Below are 16,464 nucleotides of genomic sequence, written 5' to 3' on the forward strand. Positions count from 1 at the left end.
CCAGCCCATACTTCTTTAACTTGCTGGCAAGAATACTGTGGGAGACAGTATCAAAAGCTTTGCTAAAGTCAAGGAACAACACATCCACAGCTTTCCCCTCATCCACAGAACCAGTTATCTCGTCATAGAAGGCAATTAGATTAGTCAGGCATGACTTGCCCTTGTTGAATCCATGCTGACTGTTCCTGATCACTTTCCTCTCCTCTAAGTGCTTCAGAATTGATTCCTTGAGGACCTGCTGCATGATTTTTCCGGGGACCGAGGTGAGGCTGACTGGCCTGTAGTTCCCAGGATCATCCTCCTTCCCTTTTTTAAAGATGGGCACTTCATTAGCTTTTTTCCAGTCATCCGGGACTTCCCCCGATCGCCATGAGTTTTCAAAGATGGCCAATGGCTCTGCAGTCACATCCGCCAACTCCTTTAGCACTCTCGGATGCAGCGCATCCGGCCCCATGGACTTGTGCTCATCCAGCTTTTCTAAATAGTCCCGAACCACTTCTTTCTCCAGAGAGGGCTGGTCACCTCCTCCCCATGCTGTGCTGCCCAGTGCAGTAGTCTGGGAGCTGACCTTGTTCGTGAAGACAGAGGCAAAAAAAGTATTGAGTACATTAGCTTTTTCCACATCCTCTGTCACTAGGTTGCCTCCCTCATTCAGTAAGGAGCCCACACTTTCCTTGACTTTCTTCTTGTTACTCTTAACATCTGCTAGCTGCACGTCCAGTGTGATTTGGGCTTCCTGATTTCACTCCTGCATGCCTGAGCAATATTTTTATACTCCTCCCCAGTCATTTGTCCAATCTTCCACTTCTTGTAAGCTTGTTTTTTGTGTTTAAGATCAGCAAGGATTTCACTGTTAAGCCAAGCTGGTCTTTCTACACATCAGGATGGTTTGTCCCTGTAACCTCAATAAGGATTCTTTAAAATAAAGCCATCTCTCCTGGACTCCTTTCCCCCTCATGTTATTCTCCCAGGGGATCCTGCCCATCAGTTCCCTGAGGGAGTCAAAGTCTGCTTTTCTGAAGTCCAGGGTCCGTATTGTGCTGCTCTCATTTTTTTCCCTGTGTCAGGGAATTTTAATTAATCAATTAATTAATTTACTGTTATTTCAACCAGTCTTGTCAAATAATCCTTTATCGAGTTCTATCATGAAACCAGTTCAGCTTCTTGCTCCCACTACTTCTACTTGGAAGGCCGCTGTAAAACATCGTTCCTCTGAGGGTTAGAAACATTTTTCTAATTTCCAGCCTAAGTTTACTCATGGCCAGTTTATACCCATTTCGTTCTTGTCCAAACATTGTCCTTTAGCTTAAATAGCTCTTCTCCCTCCTTGGCGTTTACCCCCCAAAGTATTTATAAAGACCTGTCATACTCCTCTCCTCTCCCCCTCGTATTCATTTTGCTAGACTAAACAAACGAAGCTCTTTTAGTCTTCCCTCATAAGATAAGCTCTTCAGTCTCCTGATCAACCTAGTAAGCCCTTTTCTGCACCTGTTCCAGTTTGAATTAATCTTTCTTAGAGGTTGGTGACCAGAATTTTACACTGTATTCCAAATAAGGTCTTATCAGTGCCTTGTACAATGGTATTACTGTACTTCTCTATCTCTACTGGAAATGCTTTTCCTGATGCATCCTAGGATGGCATGTGCCTTTTCATAGCTATACCATATAGGTGTAATAGTCAATCACAGGATGACTATAGGCCACCAAAGCGTCTCTCTTTCTCTGTTATTTCCAGCTGACGAGCCCTCAGTTTATAGAAGAAATTCTTATTAGTTCCGAAGTGCATGACCTTGCACTTTGTGTTTTTAAATTTCATCCCATTTCTGTTACTACAGTCCTTAAGGTCATCCAGCTCTTCCTGTATGATGATCTGTGTTGATAATGCCTCCTAACTTGGGTCATCAGCAAATTTTATACATTTTTGTGTCAAGGTCATCCAATGAAAATATTTTTATAAGATTAGTCCCAAAATTGACCAGGGGAGTTCAAGAATAACTTGCAATTGTTTTTCTAATCCACATTTTCTCCATCCTAACTCGTAATTTCCTATGTGGCACTGTATCAAATGCTTTACTGAGGGACATCTAAATTAGATTTATTGCATTTCTCTGGCCTACAAATTATTTTAATCCTAACTGAAAACAACAACCAAACTTTATGGTGTGGCTAGCTGACATATATAATTATTTCAGTGTGAAAATGGTGCATCCAGATATAAGTTACCATAGCAGTTCATTGGTTGTTCAGCATTCTCTCAGAACTCTGGAACATAAGAGTTAATTAATTTCAGGAGCTGCAATACAGCATTCTGATAGGAATGAGTTTAGGCCCAGAACTCAGGCTGGACAAAGAGGTTCTGAAAATTTCAAAAGTGTAATTAGTGAACTTCAGATATCCAGACCTATGTTCAAAATCAGATTACAATTTTCTCCATTACTTAGATCAAGTCAGTCACTTCCACTGTGTTTTATTAAGTTGTTGCTAAAAATGCAGCAGTCTCCTTTTCTTAAGGTTATTCTTTGGTAAGCATCATTCTGGATCATTCAAAGCAGTAAGTTTCCTAGCATGGTTAAATAACACCTTGCCATTGAAAAAAGAATAGAATTTTTTCCTCAGATATATTAATGTCTTTTTTTGTAACCCAGCTGGGCACCCATTTGCCAAATAAGGAAATAGGGTTTTAATTTCTGTATTTCAGTCTCCTAGAAAATTATAATGACTGCAACTGATTTCTCCACAGCTGTTCTTTCAGAGACATTACTTGACTTGCCTAGAAACAATTTGCTGAGCCTGACTAGCGTAATGCAAATGTTTTGTTCCTGGATGGAAACAAAGCCAAATGCAATCCATTTTACTCATCTACAATTTGAAGTCTTGTTTTAACAGAAAGGGGAGACATTGATTTGGAACAATTTGCTCTTATTATTAATGAACTCCCCTTAGGCACCTAAGGAGAAAGCTAAATCATTCACCTTAGCACCAAAGGCTAATCTGGATGCAGATGTCTGAGGAAGTCTTTGTGAAATCTGTGTCTGTGAAAAAATATATCTTACCTTCCGTTATGTGTATATGTAATGCCTCTGCACACTCTCTCAAATTCTCAGGCTACTTCAGAATCAAAATCTGATTTGTTACATTATGTATTTAATTAGAAATATAAATACTAACTACATATTATTCTGGAGCTTGTTTATTGTATGCAATATAGGATGGATAATGGATAGGGCGTTGAGACCTGGGAGAACTCGTTTAATATTTTGTTAAGCCGCAGACTTCCTGTGTGACCTTGGGCGAGTCACTTAATCTACCCTGTGATTCAGTAGTTCTTCTATATAAAATGTTAATAATGCTTCTCTACCTCTTGGGTATATTGTGATTAAAATCCATTAGTGATTGTGAGGGGCACAGTTATCACAGTGGTGTAAGTACCTAGATAGATATGTACAAATTATTTCTTTCTGTTTGTTTTGACCTGGGATATTTCCCTGGAGTAGTTCCATTAAATGCACATACTTGTGTGTGATTTTATGAAATAGACTTATATCAAGAGTTTGGAATGAAATTGAAAATAAAAAAAACATATAATACACACATCAAGGTAGAGTATCATTAGAATGGAACATTTTGAAAATTACTTATAATTTTGTGCACGTTATATTTTTAATTGGTGATATCTGAAATCTGTAGACTAAAGATAACATTATAAATCAAATTGCATATTTCTGAAGTTTGAATTTGCTCCTTGACCGATCCAAAGTACTATATCCTACCTTACTTCCTCCTGTACTACTTTTTAGCATGTGTCTGAAATAATTTTCTGACTTAAGTAGAGCATTGCAGATTTGTAGATACTTAATTTCATATAAAATTATATACTATCTGTAGTTTGAAAAATGAGATAGAATTCAATCTTTGAAACATGATATAGACTTGTGAAAGTACTGTATTTTCTTCCAGACTGATGAATGTGATTGTACTGAAGCCCATGTGTATGCATATGTGCAACTTAAAATTCTTCAGTGTCTGTTAAAGGGACCTAATGCCTCAGAGACAAGGCCTTTATATGGCTGAATAAATTTATCATGATTTTCCTTTCAATGAGCTCTGTGTGATAATATCAACTCTGGGTATTCATTACTAATCATATTTTTTATTAGGAAAAAAATCTGTTACAGCCTTTTTCTTTGCTGGGTGGACATAGATCATAGGGCTGGAATGCGACTTTGAGAAGTTATCAAGTCCTGCCCCCTGTGCTGTGGCAGCACCAAGTCAAAGTAGACCATCCCTGACAGGTGTTTGTCCAACTTGTTTTTAAAAGCTTCCAATGATGGGGACTCCATGACCTCCCTTGAAACCCTATTCCGGATCTTAACTACCCTTATAGTTAGAAAGTTGTTGCTAATATCTAACCTAAATCTCTCTTGCTGCAGATTTTTAGTTTGTTTGTTTCCCTGCAAAAAAGTTTGTTTCCCTGCAAGAGTTGAATACACCACAAGCTCCTACAGCAGTGCAAAGAATACAGAAAAGTATTTTAGTAAGTGCTTGCCATGTCATACCCTTAGACTCCAGTTTTGGTTGTTAAATGAAGGAGGAAGAAGGTATTGGTAGACATGAAAAAAGTTTCAGAGTGGTAGCCGCGTTAGTCTGTATCAGGAAAAAGAACAAGGAGTACTTGTAAGGTGCCACAAGTACTCCTCGTTCTTTTGATAAAAAAAGTTGTAATTTTAACGCTGCATGTATTATTGTCTGCGAAACTTTAAATAATTTTATAAATGGTTTTCAATTAACATTGTATAAAGAGTATTGTAGGTTTAAGAAATAGGAAAAGATTCACTTTTCTTTGCATAGGCTAGATTGAAAAAAGCACACTGAGAAAGTCAGTAAAATGTCACTGTAAACTAGAGTTTCTCAGACTTTTGAAAACTGAGCTCCCACTTCAGGAAAATGAAACCAATTAGGATCTCTTCAACCTCTGTTCAACCCCATCATGTGTTAAGGGTCTACTCATCCGTAAATTATATATCTTGTGCACTCCCCCAGATCCAGCTAATCCTTGGCTCATCCCACACTTTGGCAAATGCTGCTACAAAAGTTAACACTTATTTCTTAAAGCAGTGGTCTCCAAACTTTTTGGATCGTGCATCCCCAGGGCCAGCCCTAGGGAAGCAAAAAAAAGGGCTGGCGCCGGCATGCCGCCAAAGACGGAGCGGGGAGAGCTGGGCTGCCGCTGGCATGCTGCCAAAGAATCAAAGGTGCAGGAGCGCTGCTGCAGCCATGCTGGTAGCACTCCTTCTGCGCACCCCTAGGGATGGTCTTGCGCACCCCCTGGGGTGCGTGTGCCCCACTTTGGAGACCACTGTCTTAAAGTAACATGATTGTGAAAGGCAAAGCTTGCAAGATTGAAGATAAATACCAATGAAAGACAGTTCATTACTCAAATCGTCTACTAGGCTGCAATAGTTTAAAATAAGATGTGATCTGATTCATCTGTTGTATTTGGTGTCATAAGAAAATATCTAACTTATGAGTTCATAGTTTCACTTTTATTTCTATGGTTAATATTCAAATGAAGCAGGTTTGTGTGCAGATGCTTAGGTCAAAGCTAATCCCTTTTCAATCAACTGATTGTTTCCTTGAACGATATCTTCCTTTCCATCTCTTTTATTCCCAGTATGGTGAAGAAAAGTCAGCTAGGCTCGAGACAGGACTGTATTAGCAATCTTATGAGCCCTTTTATCAGAGCTTCTAAAGTGTCTGTTTTTGTGAAAAACACAATCCTGGAAATTACTTTTCCTTGGTCAATTTTTACTATGTAGCCTAAACATACCAGAGCTAAAACCACAGCATTGGAATCTTGATTAATTAGAAGAAATCTAGGCAGATGATTACAACTGCAGTAATTTACCTACAGTTTAATTTAAAAAGTACTTTAAACTATCGTTTGTTTGGTGGAGAGAATAATAGATAAAAAATAAAATTGGTGGACGGAGGAGGAGTCAGCACCTGAGTGGATGGATTTAAGCATGAACCTGATGCGCTCATGGCAGCCTACACCATAGAAAAGATGGGCAGGTGCATTTTGTACCAGCTGGAGCGTGTGCATTGTCTTCATGTGCAGCTTCAGATACAGTGATTTACAATAATAAATACTCCTGGGGGAATTCTGCACCACAGCGCAAGTGCAGAATTAATGTCCCCCCAGTTGACTTCTACTCTTTCCCCACAGAATAACTGATTCACGCAACCCTTCAGGGCAGCGGTCCCAAGTGGGTACATCTGGTTTGGGTGTTGGGAGCAGCCGGGGGAGATGTAAATCATTGCCTCAGGGGGCAGGGCTGGGCATCCATGCAAGACTCTGTCCCACTCGCGCATTATCGTGGTGCAGCAGAAGCCGGGGAGGGGCAGGACTGGAGATGCTCCTTTTGTGCACTGGGCTCCAGCTCCTAGATCTGACTGGGTGTGGGGGAGCGGGGATGACACAGGACTTCCTCTTCCCCTGCATGGAGCAGCCAGGGCTAGGTCAGACCCACTCCCAGGAACCTCCTTTGGCTGCAGGAAGTTCTGCAACCCCCCCACTTTCTGCCCCCATTATTCCCCAGCTGTTGGGGGAGGGATCACTGTACGGGGCGCTCCCCCTATCTACCCAACCCCCATGCATCTGAACATCCTGCACACATACACCCCCACTGAACCAGACCCCCTGTACCCAGACCACCCTCCACTGAGCCCCCTGCACCCCGCTGCCGAGCCCCATCCGCTCCATGTCAACTCCCCCTGCTGAGCTCCACCCCACCTTCGCTTGAACCCCACCTAGAGTCACATTTCCCCTGCACTCGGAACCTCCCAATGAGCCCCTGTGCATCCAGATCCCCCTCTTCACTTGGCCCACCACCGAGCTGCCCACACCCAGATTGCCCCACAATGAACCCTCTCACCCCATACCTGAATCCCCCTTCCACACCTGGATGGGGGGGCACGGATGGGCATGCATGTGAGACACTGTCCCTCTTGCTTCCTATCGCAGTATACCTGGTGCAGAGTGGAGGGCCCCGGGATGTTTCTGGGGCAGGCCTCGCTCTTGCGCTGTGTCAGGGTTGGGTGCAGCCTCCCCACCAACCCTGTGTCCCCTGGGCAAACATTGGGGGTGGGAGGGCTGCAGAGTGATCCCCCACCTCCATGCAGCCAGTGGCCTCTGCTTGCCATTGCTGTGCTGGAGCCTGCATTCCTTTTGCCCTCTTAATCTATTGTATTAAAGAATTTCAATTCTTCTCCAGTGCCTGTACAGTGACACGTAAGGACTACACTAGATATTAGCCATGCCTTTCATGAAGGCCCCAGTCTGGCAAAGCACTGATTTTAGGTGCTTTATGCACATAATTAAGGACTGTGCCAGATCATGGCCTAACTTCACTCCTAAGGATGTGCTGCCCTTTAGGGTATGTCTGCACAGCAAAGAAGAACCCGCAGCTGGCTGATGCCAGCCAACTCACGCTCACAGCATATCCCTGCAGCTCCTAGGTGGAGGGGCTAGGGGGCTCCATGCTGCCCACGCCCGCAGGTGCCACCTGTGCAGCTCCCATTGGCTGCGGTTTCCTGCCAATGGAAGCTGTGGAGCCAGCACTTGTGGTGGGAGAAGCGCACGGAGCTCCCCTGGCTGCCCCTCCCCTAGGAGCTGCAGGGTCACGCCTGTTGGAGCTGGGTAGGGAGCCTGCCAACCCTCCATCCCCCAGCACCAGCACTGGTCCCAGGTCGCATGCTGCTGCCCCTCCCCCCCAGTGCCAGCAGGGGTCCTGGGCCATGCGCTGCCACCCATCTTCCCCCCAGCACCTGCAGTGCCCCAACTCAAGTTTTAGTTAGAGGTATATAGTAAAAGTCATGGACAGGTCACGGGCCGTGAATTTTTGTTTACTGCCCGTGACCTGTCCATGACTTTTATTAAAAATACCCGTGACTAAAATGTAGCCTTACTTATGAGACCATGTCTAACCCCACAGCAGCCCCACATGGTCTGTTTCCCCATATCTTGACCTGACCCGACAGATGCTGTGAAGAAGGCAGGCTGTTTCTCTTTCCTATCATAGCTGGGGCTGGCAGGAACGGCTGCTGTGTTTTAGCACCACAGCGCCCCTCTGGTGGGCAAAAGATGGAATTGCAGCAACTTTACAGCAGTTGCTATTTTCTGGGGGAAAAAAAATTAAAAATGTGCGTTCAGTGGCACAGAATTCCCCCAGGAGTAAAACTGTGAAACTGGCTTGTGTGTCTTATGTGTAAAATACTTGGCCTATGCAAATAGCAGGGTGAAGCAGGGTATCAAGAGGGAATTGTTAGCTACAGGTTACCCACCATCCCAAACAAGACAAGCTAACAAGTAAATAACCAAGGCCACAAAAACAGATCAGTATGGTTAAAAACAATGAATGGAAGCAATGGGCTGACGGAAGTAAACAGATTAAAGTAAATTTTATCAGGATAAGCAAAAATATATTAGTCTAGGTTATATGCAGTGTAGCTGTCACCATGTCTGTTAGTTCAGGTTTAGTTATTGTGATTTGTGCATGAGAATGCTTTAACTAGAGATTTAGAATACATAGGCACACAGATGAGGTCACTTGATAAGCTGAATCTGCACAGTTTCAAAATGGGATGACAGACAGATAATTAACAATGAGAATGGAGAAGATGAAGGGTTGAACGTAGCAGAGAACAGAGACATGAAAGAGTCACCCTGTTTCCAAGCGAGGTAACATGATCAATTACTTTTCTTGCCATATCTGTTTTTGCATGTATATGTAATTCTTAGGTGATAACAGCATTGTCTTAAAATGTACATAATAAAGGCTAAAAGAAACTGTTTAAGACTAAATTGAGATAGATCTAGTTTTTCATACAACAAAGTGTGTATAAAAAAAACAAAAAACAAACAAACCCAAAAGCCACACAAATATTTCAGCTTTTCAGAGAGCCAGTTTTGTAAAATATTGGAGGAAAAGAAGTTACCTAGAAGGTAAAGCAGAGGTTCTCCAACTGGGGGCAGGGAGGTGCGGAATGTATTCTGGAGGTGAGGGAGTAAGAAGCTTTAGGGGGAAAAAATTACTATGCACATTCAGAGCTGGGAGGCTAGAGAGCGGTGGCTGCTGGCTGGGCACCCAGCTCTGAAGGCAGTGCTGCTGTCAGCAGCAGCAGAGAAGAAAGGGTGGCATGGCAATACTATAACATACCCCCTTTACTTCTCTGCTGTTGTTGGCAGCTGCCCTGCCTTTAGAGCTGGGCTCCTGGTCAGGCACCTCTGCTCTGCCTGCAGCACTGGGTGGCTGGAGAGCGGCAGTTGCTGTCTGGGTACCTGGTGGGGGACGTAAACTACTACAGACACGAAGAAGGGAGTGCGATCAAAGACGTTTGAGAACCATTGCTATAGCATATTGATCGGAGCCTATAACTTAAGAATGTTGTAACTAGTCTCGATAACTTTATTCTGCTTTGGTGCTTAGTATTTTGGTAGTTATCCTCAATAACAGGACCTATTTATAATAATTCCCCTGTGATTGAAAGTGAATCCAGTGGATTGAGAATACTTTAATGTGATTTAAAGGATTTTTGCACTATTGCCCCAGCCAGGCTTTAAGTCACTCTGAGACTCCTCCAGTCCTGGAGCTGTCTGGATGCTTGTACTGTCTGACATAATTTAGAAGAGTGAAGTCTGCTCTAGCCTATAGTGGCTGCCACTAGACCCAAGGAGCAGTTATAATTGCTGGGGTTTGGGGGGAGAAGTCCAACCATGACCCTTTTTTCTTGTCTGTGCACACTGCATAGAGATCTTCAGGAAGCAGGAAGAGGCGCAAATTCTATTGTATGTAGGTTCTTATACTTCCATCATTACTGTAGAATCTGAGCAGTTTCCGTTAGTGCAGTGGTTCCCAAACTTTAACAGCCTGTGAATGCCTTTCACTAAAATGTCAAGTCTTGCGAATCCCCTCCTAAAAATGAATATTTCCAGGGATTTTCTCCTTTACCTGCGTATAAATTATAAAAGCAGTGATCTTGGAAATATAAAATTTGTTTTTGTGATATGCTTATTACACACTATTTATTATTTATCATTACAGTATTTTTATTACATTATGAAAACAGCAACACTCTTCCAAGATCTCACTTTCATAGCTTGTATCACTTTGAATAAACCTGTTATAAGACAAGGCTCCTATATTTCATCAAGGAGTATCAGATGTGAAACAGCATGGAGGTATTTAAAAAGCCAACTCAAAAAGTTCCTCCTACACAAGCATTGAGGTCTTGAGCAGTCCAGGCAAACAACGCACGTTACAACAAAGCTTAAACTTGTTGTTTATAATAATTTTAAAAACAATACTAGCTGCCTATTTAATTTTAAAAACAGCAAAAAAAATCCATCTCCCTTTCCATTTCTTATAAGGAGTTTTGAAGTTTAAATCTCCTCAGTGTGATAGATATGCTTGCTTTGATCTGCTTAGCTCTTGGAAGTCCAGGGGCTCCAGGCTGCTGGCCCCATGCTGCTCAGAGTTCCTAGGGATAGCTCTGTCCACCATTAGGGAGTTTTCCCCTGGGAACCCCCTGTAACATTTCGCAAACCCTGAGGGGTTCACGAACCCCAGTTTGGGAACCACTGCATTAGTGCATTAAGCAGTGTGACTAACCTGATCATGTGGTTTGTTCCTCTCTCATCCTCTCCACAGGGGGGAAATTGTGTGGGCAGTGAAGTTTTTGTTTTGCTAGAATTTAGGTTTTAGTTTTTTAAAATATACACAGTGTTACATCTTAGAGAAGGTTGAAGAAGTGCAATTTGCACTTGGAGCAGAATATGGTGATGTTTGATGGTCCATAGTTCTCGTGGGAGTTTGTTCCACAGTATCAGACCAGCCCCTGAGAAAAATATGCCTTCTGCATGGATGGGCTTTATACACAGGACTCTCTACAGTGGCTCTTTGTCATATGAAAATGCCTGTATGAAGTAAAGAAGTGAGAAGCAGCTCAACTGAATAGGAGAATTAGGCCCATAGTCTTGAGTTTAATTTTAAAGGAAAAGATATTTCCTTACTTATGGGCAAACATCTGAAGTTTTAGCCTGAGTACATTATTCCCCACTGGAGGTCACTATTTCAACTCATGGTTTCCCATTATAAATCTCATCTTTGTGTGTAAAATGTATATACAAAATGTGTTTATTGTCCGTGTATATATAAATCATCTTAAAGTTAGTTCTCCAGGAGAAAGTGGGTTTTCTGTTTTCTCCATTTTTTAATAAACAAATCTTTGATGTGTCCATAATGACACTTATAGATACAAAGGTTTTTAAAAGAATGATCATATTTATATGTAATCCTAGTTACTGTTGACATGACCTATTAATGTTAAAAATAAAAAATACAACCCTCCCCCCTTCCAGAAAAAACTCCCAAACAAACAGTAGCCATGCCACTATGGCATTTTAACAAGTATCATGGGTAAGGAAGACTGTTACGCATTTCCAACAAATAATTCCTTTCTTGTTAGATTTGAGGCTCTGAGTGGTGATTTATTTTATTTATATTTTCCTATGTTCATTTTTAAGATAGGACATTTCATAAAGTGATTTTTCTTAATTTAGTTCTACAGTAATTAACCAATAAAAAACCTGGAAGAAAAGACACAACAATTAAAGCTGTCGTCTCTAAATTATTAAAGCTGTATAACCTATTCAATATTTCTAAACAAAAAACATTCTCTAATAGCCTTAAATCATAAGTATCTAAAAATAACAGCTTTCCTATATTAAATTAGCGCCAGACCATGTTTGAACATGAATAGAAATGTTGGAGAAGAGTAATCTTTGCAATCTACCTCCCTTTTTATGTACATTAATGCTCAAGAAGAATAATCCTGATCCAAATAAAATCAGTGCTGTTTCTTGCACTTGGTAAGTTGTATAGATGAAGTAAATCTTGGTGTATATAGCATGAGTTCATCTGGGATCAATTATTAAAAATGATTGAGATCTTCCTCAACCTAGATTTTCCCCCCACCCCCAAAAGTATGGATAATTTTTAAACATAATAGAGTTCAAGGTTGTGGTAAGAGGGGGAAGGATGTACAAGAGGAAGTAATAGCAAAATGGGAAAGATTTTTTTTGAGCAGATATGTAACAGCTCTTTGTGTATAAATAAATTAAGCTAACATGTGAGTCTCCTTTGTTTTAAGAATAAAACAAGACAATATGTAACCTTTATCTTTTGTTTTTTCTAGTGATATGCAGCTTCCGAGGATCTATACCACAAGGCTTAGTCTTGGAACTAGGAGAAACTGTCCAGATCTTGGAAAAATGTGAAGGTTAGTATGATGGATTGGAATGTGGGTGTGTTTCCCAAAGATAAATCTTATTTGCAGTAGAAATAGATAAACAAATTTACAGTTGAGGATTTTAATTAATCATTTTGGGACCATGATGTATCAGATCATCAAAATACTCTGATAAAACCTCATTTGACCCACTTTCCATAGGAAAGACTAGAGCATTACTGGCAGTAATCCGGTCTGATAGGAGGTCAGCGTGTTTAAGTAAACCATCTGTCCAGAAAATGTTCGAACCCTGACTTGATTTGGTTGGGACCAAGACTGAAAAAGAATAGTTTGTTGAAGTTATTGATTTATGTAGGAGAGTGTTTTACAGTTAACCTTCTTTACCTTCTTTTTACCCTTAAAAGTAAATGCCATTTCCAGTACATTACAGCAATAGCAGTTGTTCTCTCTGTTTGAATATATACATATAGGGTCCATTCCTGCTGCTTTTTTACTCCTGGGAATAAACCAGTTGAAGTCAGTGCTGCTAATCACATGTGAAAAGGATTTGTCTCCTATCATACAGAAAAAGCAAGCAACCGTAAATTATTTGTTTGTAATACCATTGAGGCATACTTTTGACAACATAAAACACGAGAGGACATGTTTCACTAAAACCTCTGAGATGGAATTATAGATTCTTAATCCAAAGATGTCTTCAAAAAAATTAATCCAGGTCCCAGATCTATAGTTATGAATCTGAGTTGCAGATCCATGGGCCATTCAGTCTTTTGTTTTCTCTCTAACTTCCATGAATAGGAATGTAATTCGTGAATGTTGCATCACAGCAAAGAACAATTAGGATTTTTTAAAAAAATATAGATTGCAGTGCATTAAAATTTACTCAGTCAGTAGTTTAGCATAGTTTAACAATATAACATTTTAGCCATAGACCACTGAGCATACTACAGTAAATACAAATTTTAAATTGATAACTTCAAAAAAATTAGAATTTTAAAAACACAAATTAAAAACAAAAGATTTAACCTTCCCCCAAATCAATTATACCTTTAAAATCACTACTCCTAAAACATTGTAAGAAAATAAGATTAAAAAAATTAGGAGTACAATATTTCATTTTGGTTAAGTGGCCTCTGTCTCACAAGTTTGTTCTTATGTTATGGCCAACCAGGCAAATAAGATAACAGTCTGTATAACTGAAATGTTTTCAGTGCATAACAAGTATACTGATTTCTGAGCTGATGTGGTAAAAGGCATGTAGGCCAAGAATAGAAATAGCCATTTATTTCTCAGGTGGCAGTATAGATTACAAGACTATAAATAGGTTTCAGAGTAGCAGCCATGTTAGTCTGTATCCGCAAAAAGAAAAGGAGGACTTGTGGCACCTTAGAGACTAACAAATTTATTTGAGCATAAGCTTTTGTGAGCTACAGCTCACTTCATCGGATGCATTCAGTGGAAAATACAGTGGGGAGATTTATATACACAGAGAACATGAAACAATGGGTGTTACCATGTACACTGTAAGGAGAGTGATCAGGTAAGGTGAGCTATTACCAGCAGGAGAGTGGGGGGTAGGGGGAACCTTTTGTAGTGATAATCAAGGTGGGCCATTTCCAGCAGTTGACAAGAATGTCTGAGGAACAGCGGGGGGTGGGGAATAAACATGGGGAAATAGTTTTACTTTGCGTAATGACCCATCCACTCCCAATCTTTATTCAAGCCTCAGTTAATTGTATCCAGTTTGCAAATTAATTCCAATTCAGCAGTCTCTCGTTGGAGTCTGTTTTTGAAGTTTTTTGTTGAAGAATTGCCACGTTTAGGTCTGTAATCGAGTGACCAAAGAGATTGAAGTGTTCTCCAACTGGTTTTTGAACGTTATAATTCTTGACATCTGATTTGTGTCCATTTATTCTTTTACGTATAGACTGTCCAGTTTGACCAATGTACATGGCAGAGGGGCATTGCTGGCACATGATGGCATATATCACATTGGTAGATGTGCAGGTGAATGAGCCTCTAACAGTGTGGCTGATGTGATTAGGCCCTGTGATGGTGTCCCCTGAATAGATATGTGGACACAGTTGGCAACAGGCTTTGTTGCAAGGATAGGTTCCTGGGTTAGTGGTTCTGTTGTGTGGTGTGTGGTTGCTGGTGAGTATTTGCTTCAGGTTGGGGGGCTGTCTGTAAGCAAGGACTGGCCTGTCTCCCAAGATTTGCGAGAGTGATGGGTCGTCCTTCAGTATAGGTTGTAGATCCTTGATGATGCGTTGGAGAGGTTTTAGTTGGGGGCTGAAGGTGATGGCTAGTGGCGTTCTGTTACTTTCCTTGTTGGGCCTGTCCTGTAGTAGGTGACTTCTGGGTACTCTTCTTGCTCTGTCAATCTGTTTCTTCACTTCAGCAGGTGGGTACTGTAGTTGTAAGAATGCTTGATAGAGATCTTGTAGGTATTTGTCTCTGTCTGAGGGGTTGGAGCAAATGCGGTTGTATCGTAGAGCTTGGCTGTAGACAATGGATCGTGTGGTGTGGTCTGGATGAAAGCTGGAGGCTTTTTAAGACTATAAATAGTGTGTTAAGTCTGCAGCCTGGCGAAACCTACATGGACAAAGATGATGGTCTCTCAAAACCAGCATAACTACCTTCTTTCCAAATAGGCCCTTTGCAAAGTTTGAAACAGAGACCTCTAAACATACAGTTTGAAATACTCAAATATTTCTCATAGCTATATATATTTTTTGTTGGAAAGTTACAGAGATATTTGTTGTATGAACAACTGCCCCATCCAATTGTTTACAGTTATATTCTGCTCTGAGCTTATTAAGGTTTTCTCACTTTTGCCGACAGTGCTAACCAAGACAAATTCCAAAAAGCCCAAAGAATGGAGGGAATAGCGAACTTGCAAAAGCCAAGGGAATGTCAGAGGGTATACCTTGCTGAGCTTTTCCTCCACACATAACTATGGCAGGTGCTGTCCATTCATATGCTACATACAGAGCCAATAAATATTAAGGCATTTGGCTTTTGTTGAAATAGCATATTCTTCTTCGAGTGCTTTCCCTGTGGGTGCTCCACTCCAGGTGACGGTGTGTCCTGGCGCCGTTGATCAGAGATCTTTGGTAGCAATGCCTGGTCGGGACGCACGCGCTCAGCTTCTGTCTAGGGTGTTGTTAGGGTGCGCATCCTGCACCCCCCTCAGTTCCTTCTTAACCATCCTTGAAGACGGGACTCGGGGCAGTGCTCATCTCTTACCTGGTTGCTGTAGGAAATAAGTAGAGAAAAATAGAAATAGCTAGCGATTTCCCAGTTCTCCCTTTGCTTTAGCATAGTTTGTTAGTTTCCAAAAAAAAAATAAATCCTCAAGTTAGGCCTTGACTACACTACGAAATTAGGTTGAATTTATAGAAGTCGGTTTTGTAGAAAGTGTTTTTATACAGTTGATTATGTGTGTCCCCACACAAATGCTCTAAGTGCATGTAGTTGGCGGTGTGTGTCCACAGTACTGAGGCAACCGTCGACTTCCGGAGTGTTGCGTTGTGGGTAGCTATCCCACATTTCCCGCAGTCTCCGCCACCCATTTGAATTCTGGGTAGAAATCCCAATGCCTGATGGGGCTAAAACATTTTTGCAGGTGGTTCTGGATATATATCGTCAGGCCCTCGTTCCCTCCCTCCCTCCATGAAAGCAACGGCAGACAATCATTTCGCGCCTTTTTTCCTGGGTTACCCGTACCATGGCAAGCATGGAGCCCACTCAGCTCACCGTCACCATATGTCTTCTGGATGCTGGCAGACATGCTACTGCATTGCTACACAGCAACAGCTTATTGCCTTTTGGCAGCAGACAGTGCAGTATGACTGGTAGCCATCATCAACATAGTCCAGGGTGCTCTTTTAACTGACCTCGATGAGGTCAGGGGTGCCTGGGCAAACATGGGAGTGACTCAGCCAGGTCATTTCCCTTTTAAGTTTCGTCTCATGGCAATTCAGTCCTACCGGCAGTGCACTGTCTTGTAATCAGCAGCCAGGAGAAGACGATGGCCAGCAGTCATACTGCACCGTCTTCTGCCGAGCACCCAGGAGATGACGATGGCTAGCGGTCGTACTGCACAGTCTGCTGCCAGCAAGATGTATAAAGATAGATGAAGTGGATTCTGGG

At 41.6% G+C, this 16,464-nt stretch overlaps 1 protein-coding gene across 11 annotated transcripts in view; it reads left to right on the top strand.

Moving 5' to 3' along the window:
- DOCK3 (dedicator of cytokinesis 3) overlaps positions 1–16,464 on the top strand; it is a 585,647-nt gene that overhangs the window by 71,731 nt on the left and 497,452 nt on the right. For all 11 annotated transcript variants that reach the window (XM_073352483.2, XM_073352491.2, XM_073352484.2 and 8 more), the window contains exon 2: positions 12,256–12,339. In XM_073352483.2, coding sequence (XP_073208584.1) covers positions 12,256–12,339 — 84 coding nt within the window. The remainder of the gene's footprint in view (positions 1–12,255; positions 12,340–16,464) is intronic.

The sequence above is a fragment of the Lepidochelys kempii genome, chromosome 7 (assembly GCF_965140285.1).
Source record: "Lepidochelys kempii isolate rLepKem1 chromosome 7, rLepKem1.hap1, whole genome shotgun sequence".
NCBI lineage: Eukaryota > Metazoa > Chordata > Testudines > Cheloniidae > Lepidochelys > Lepidochelys kempii.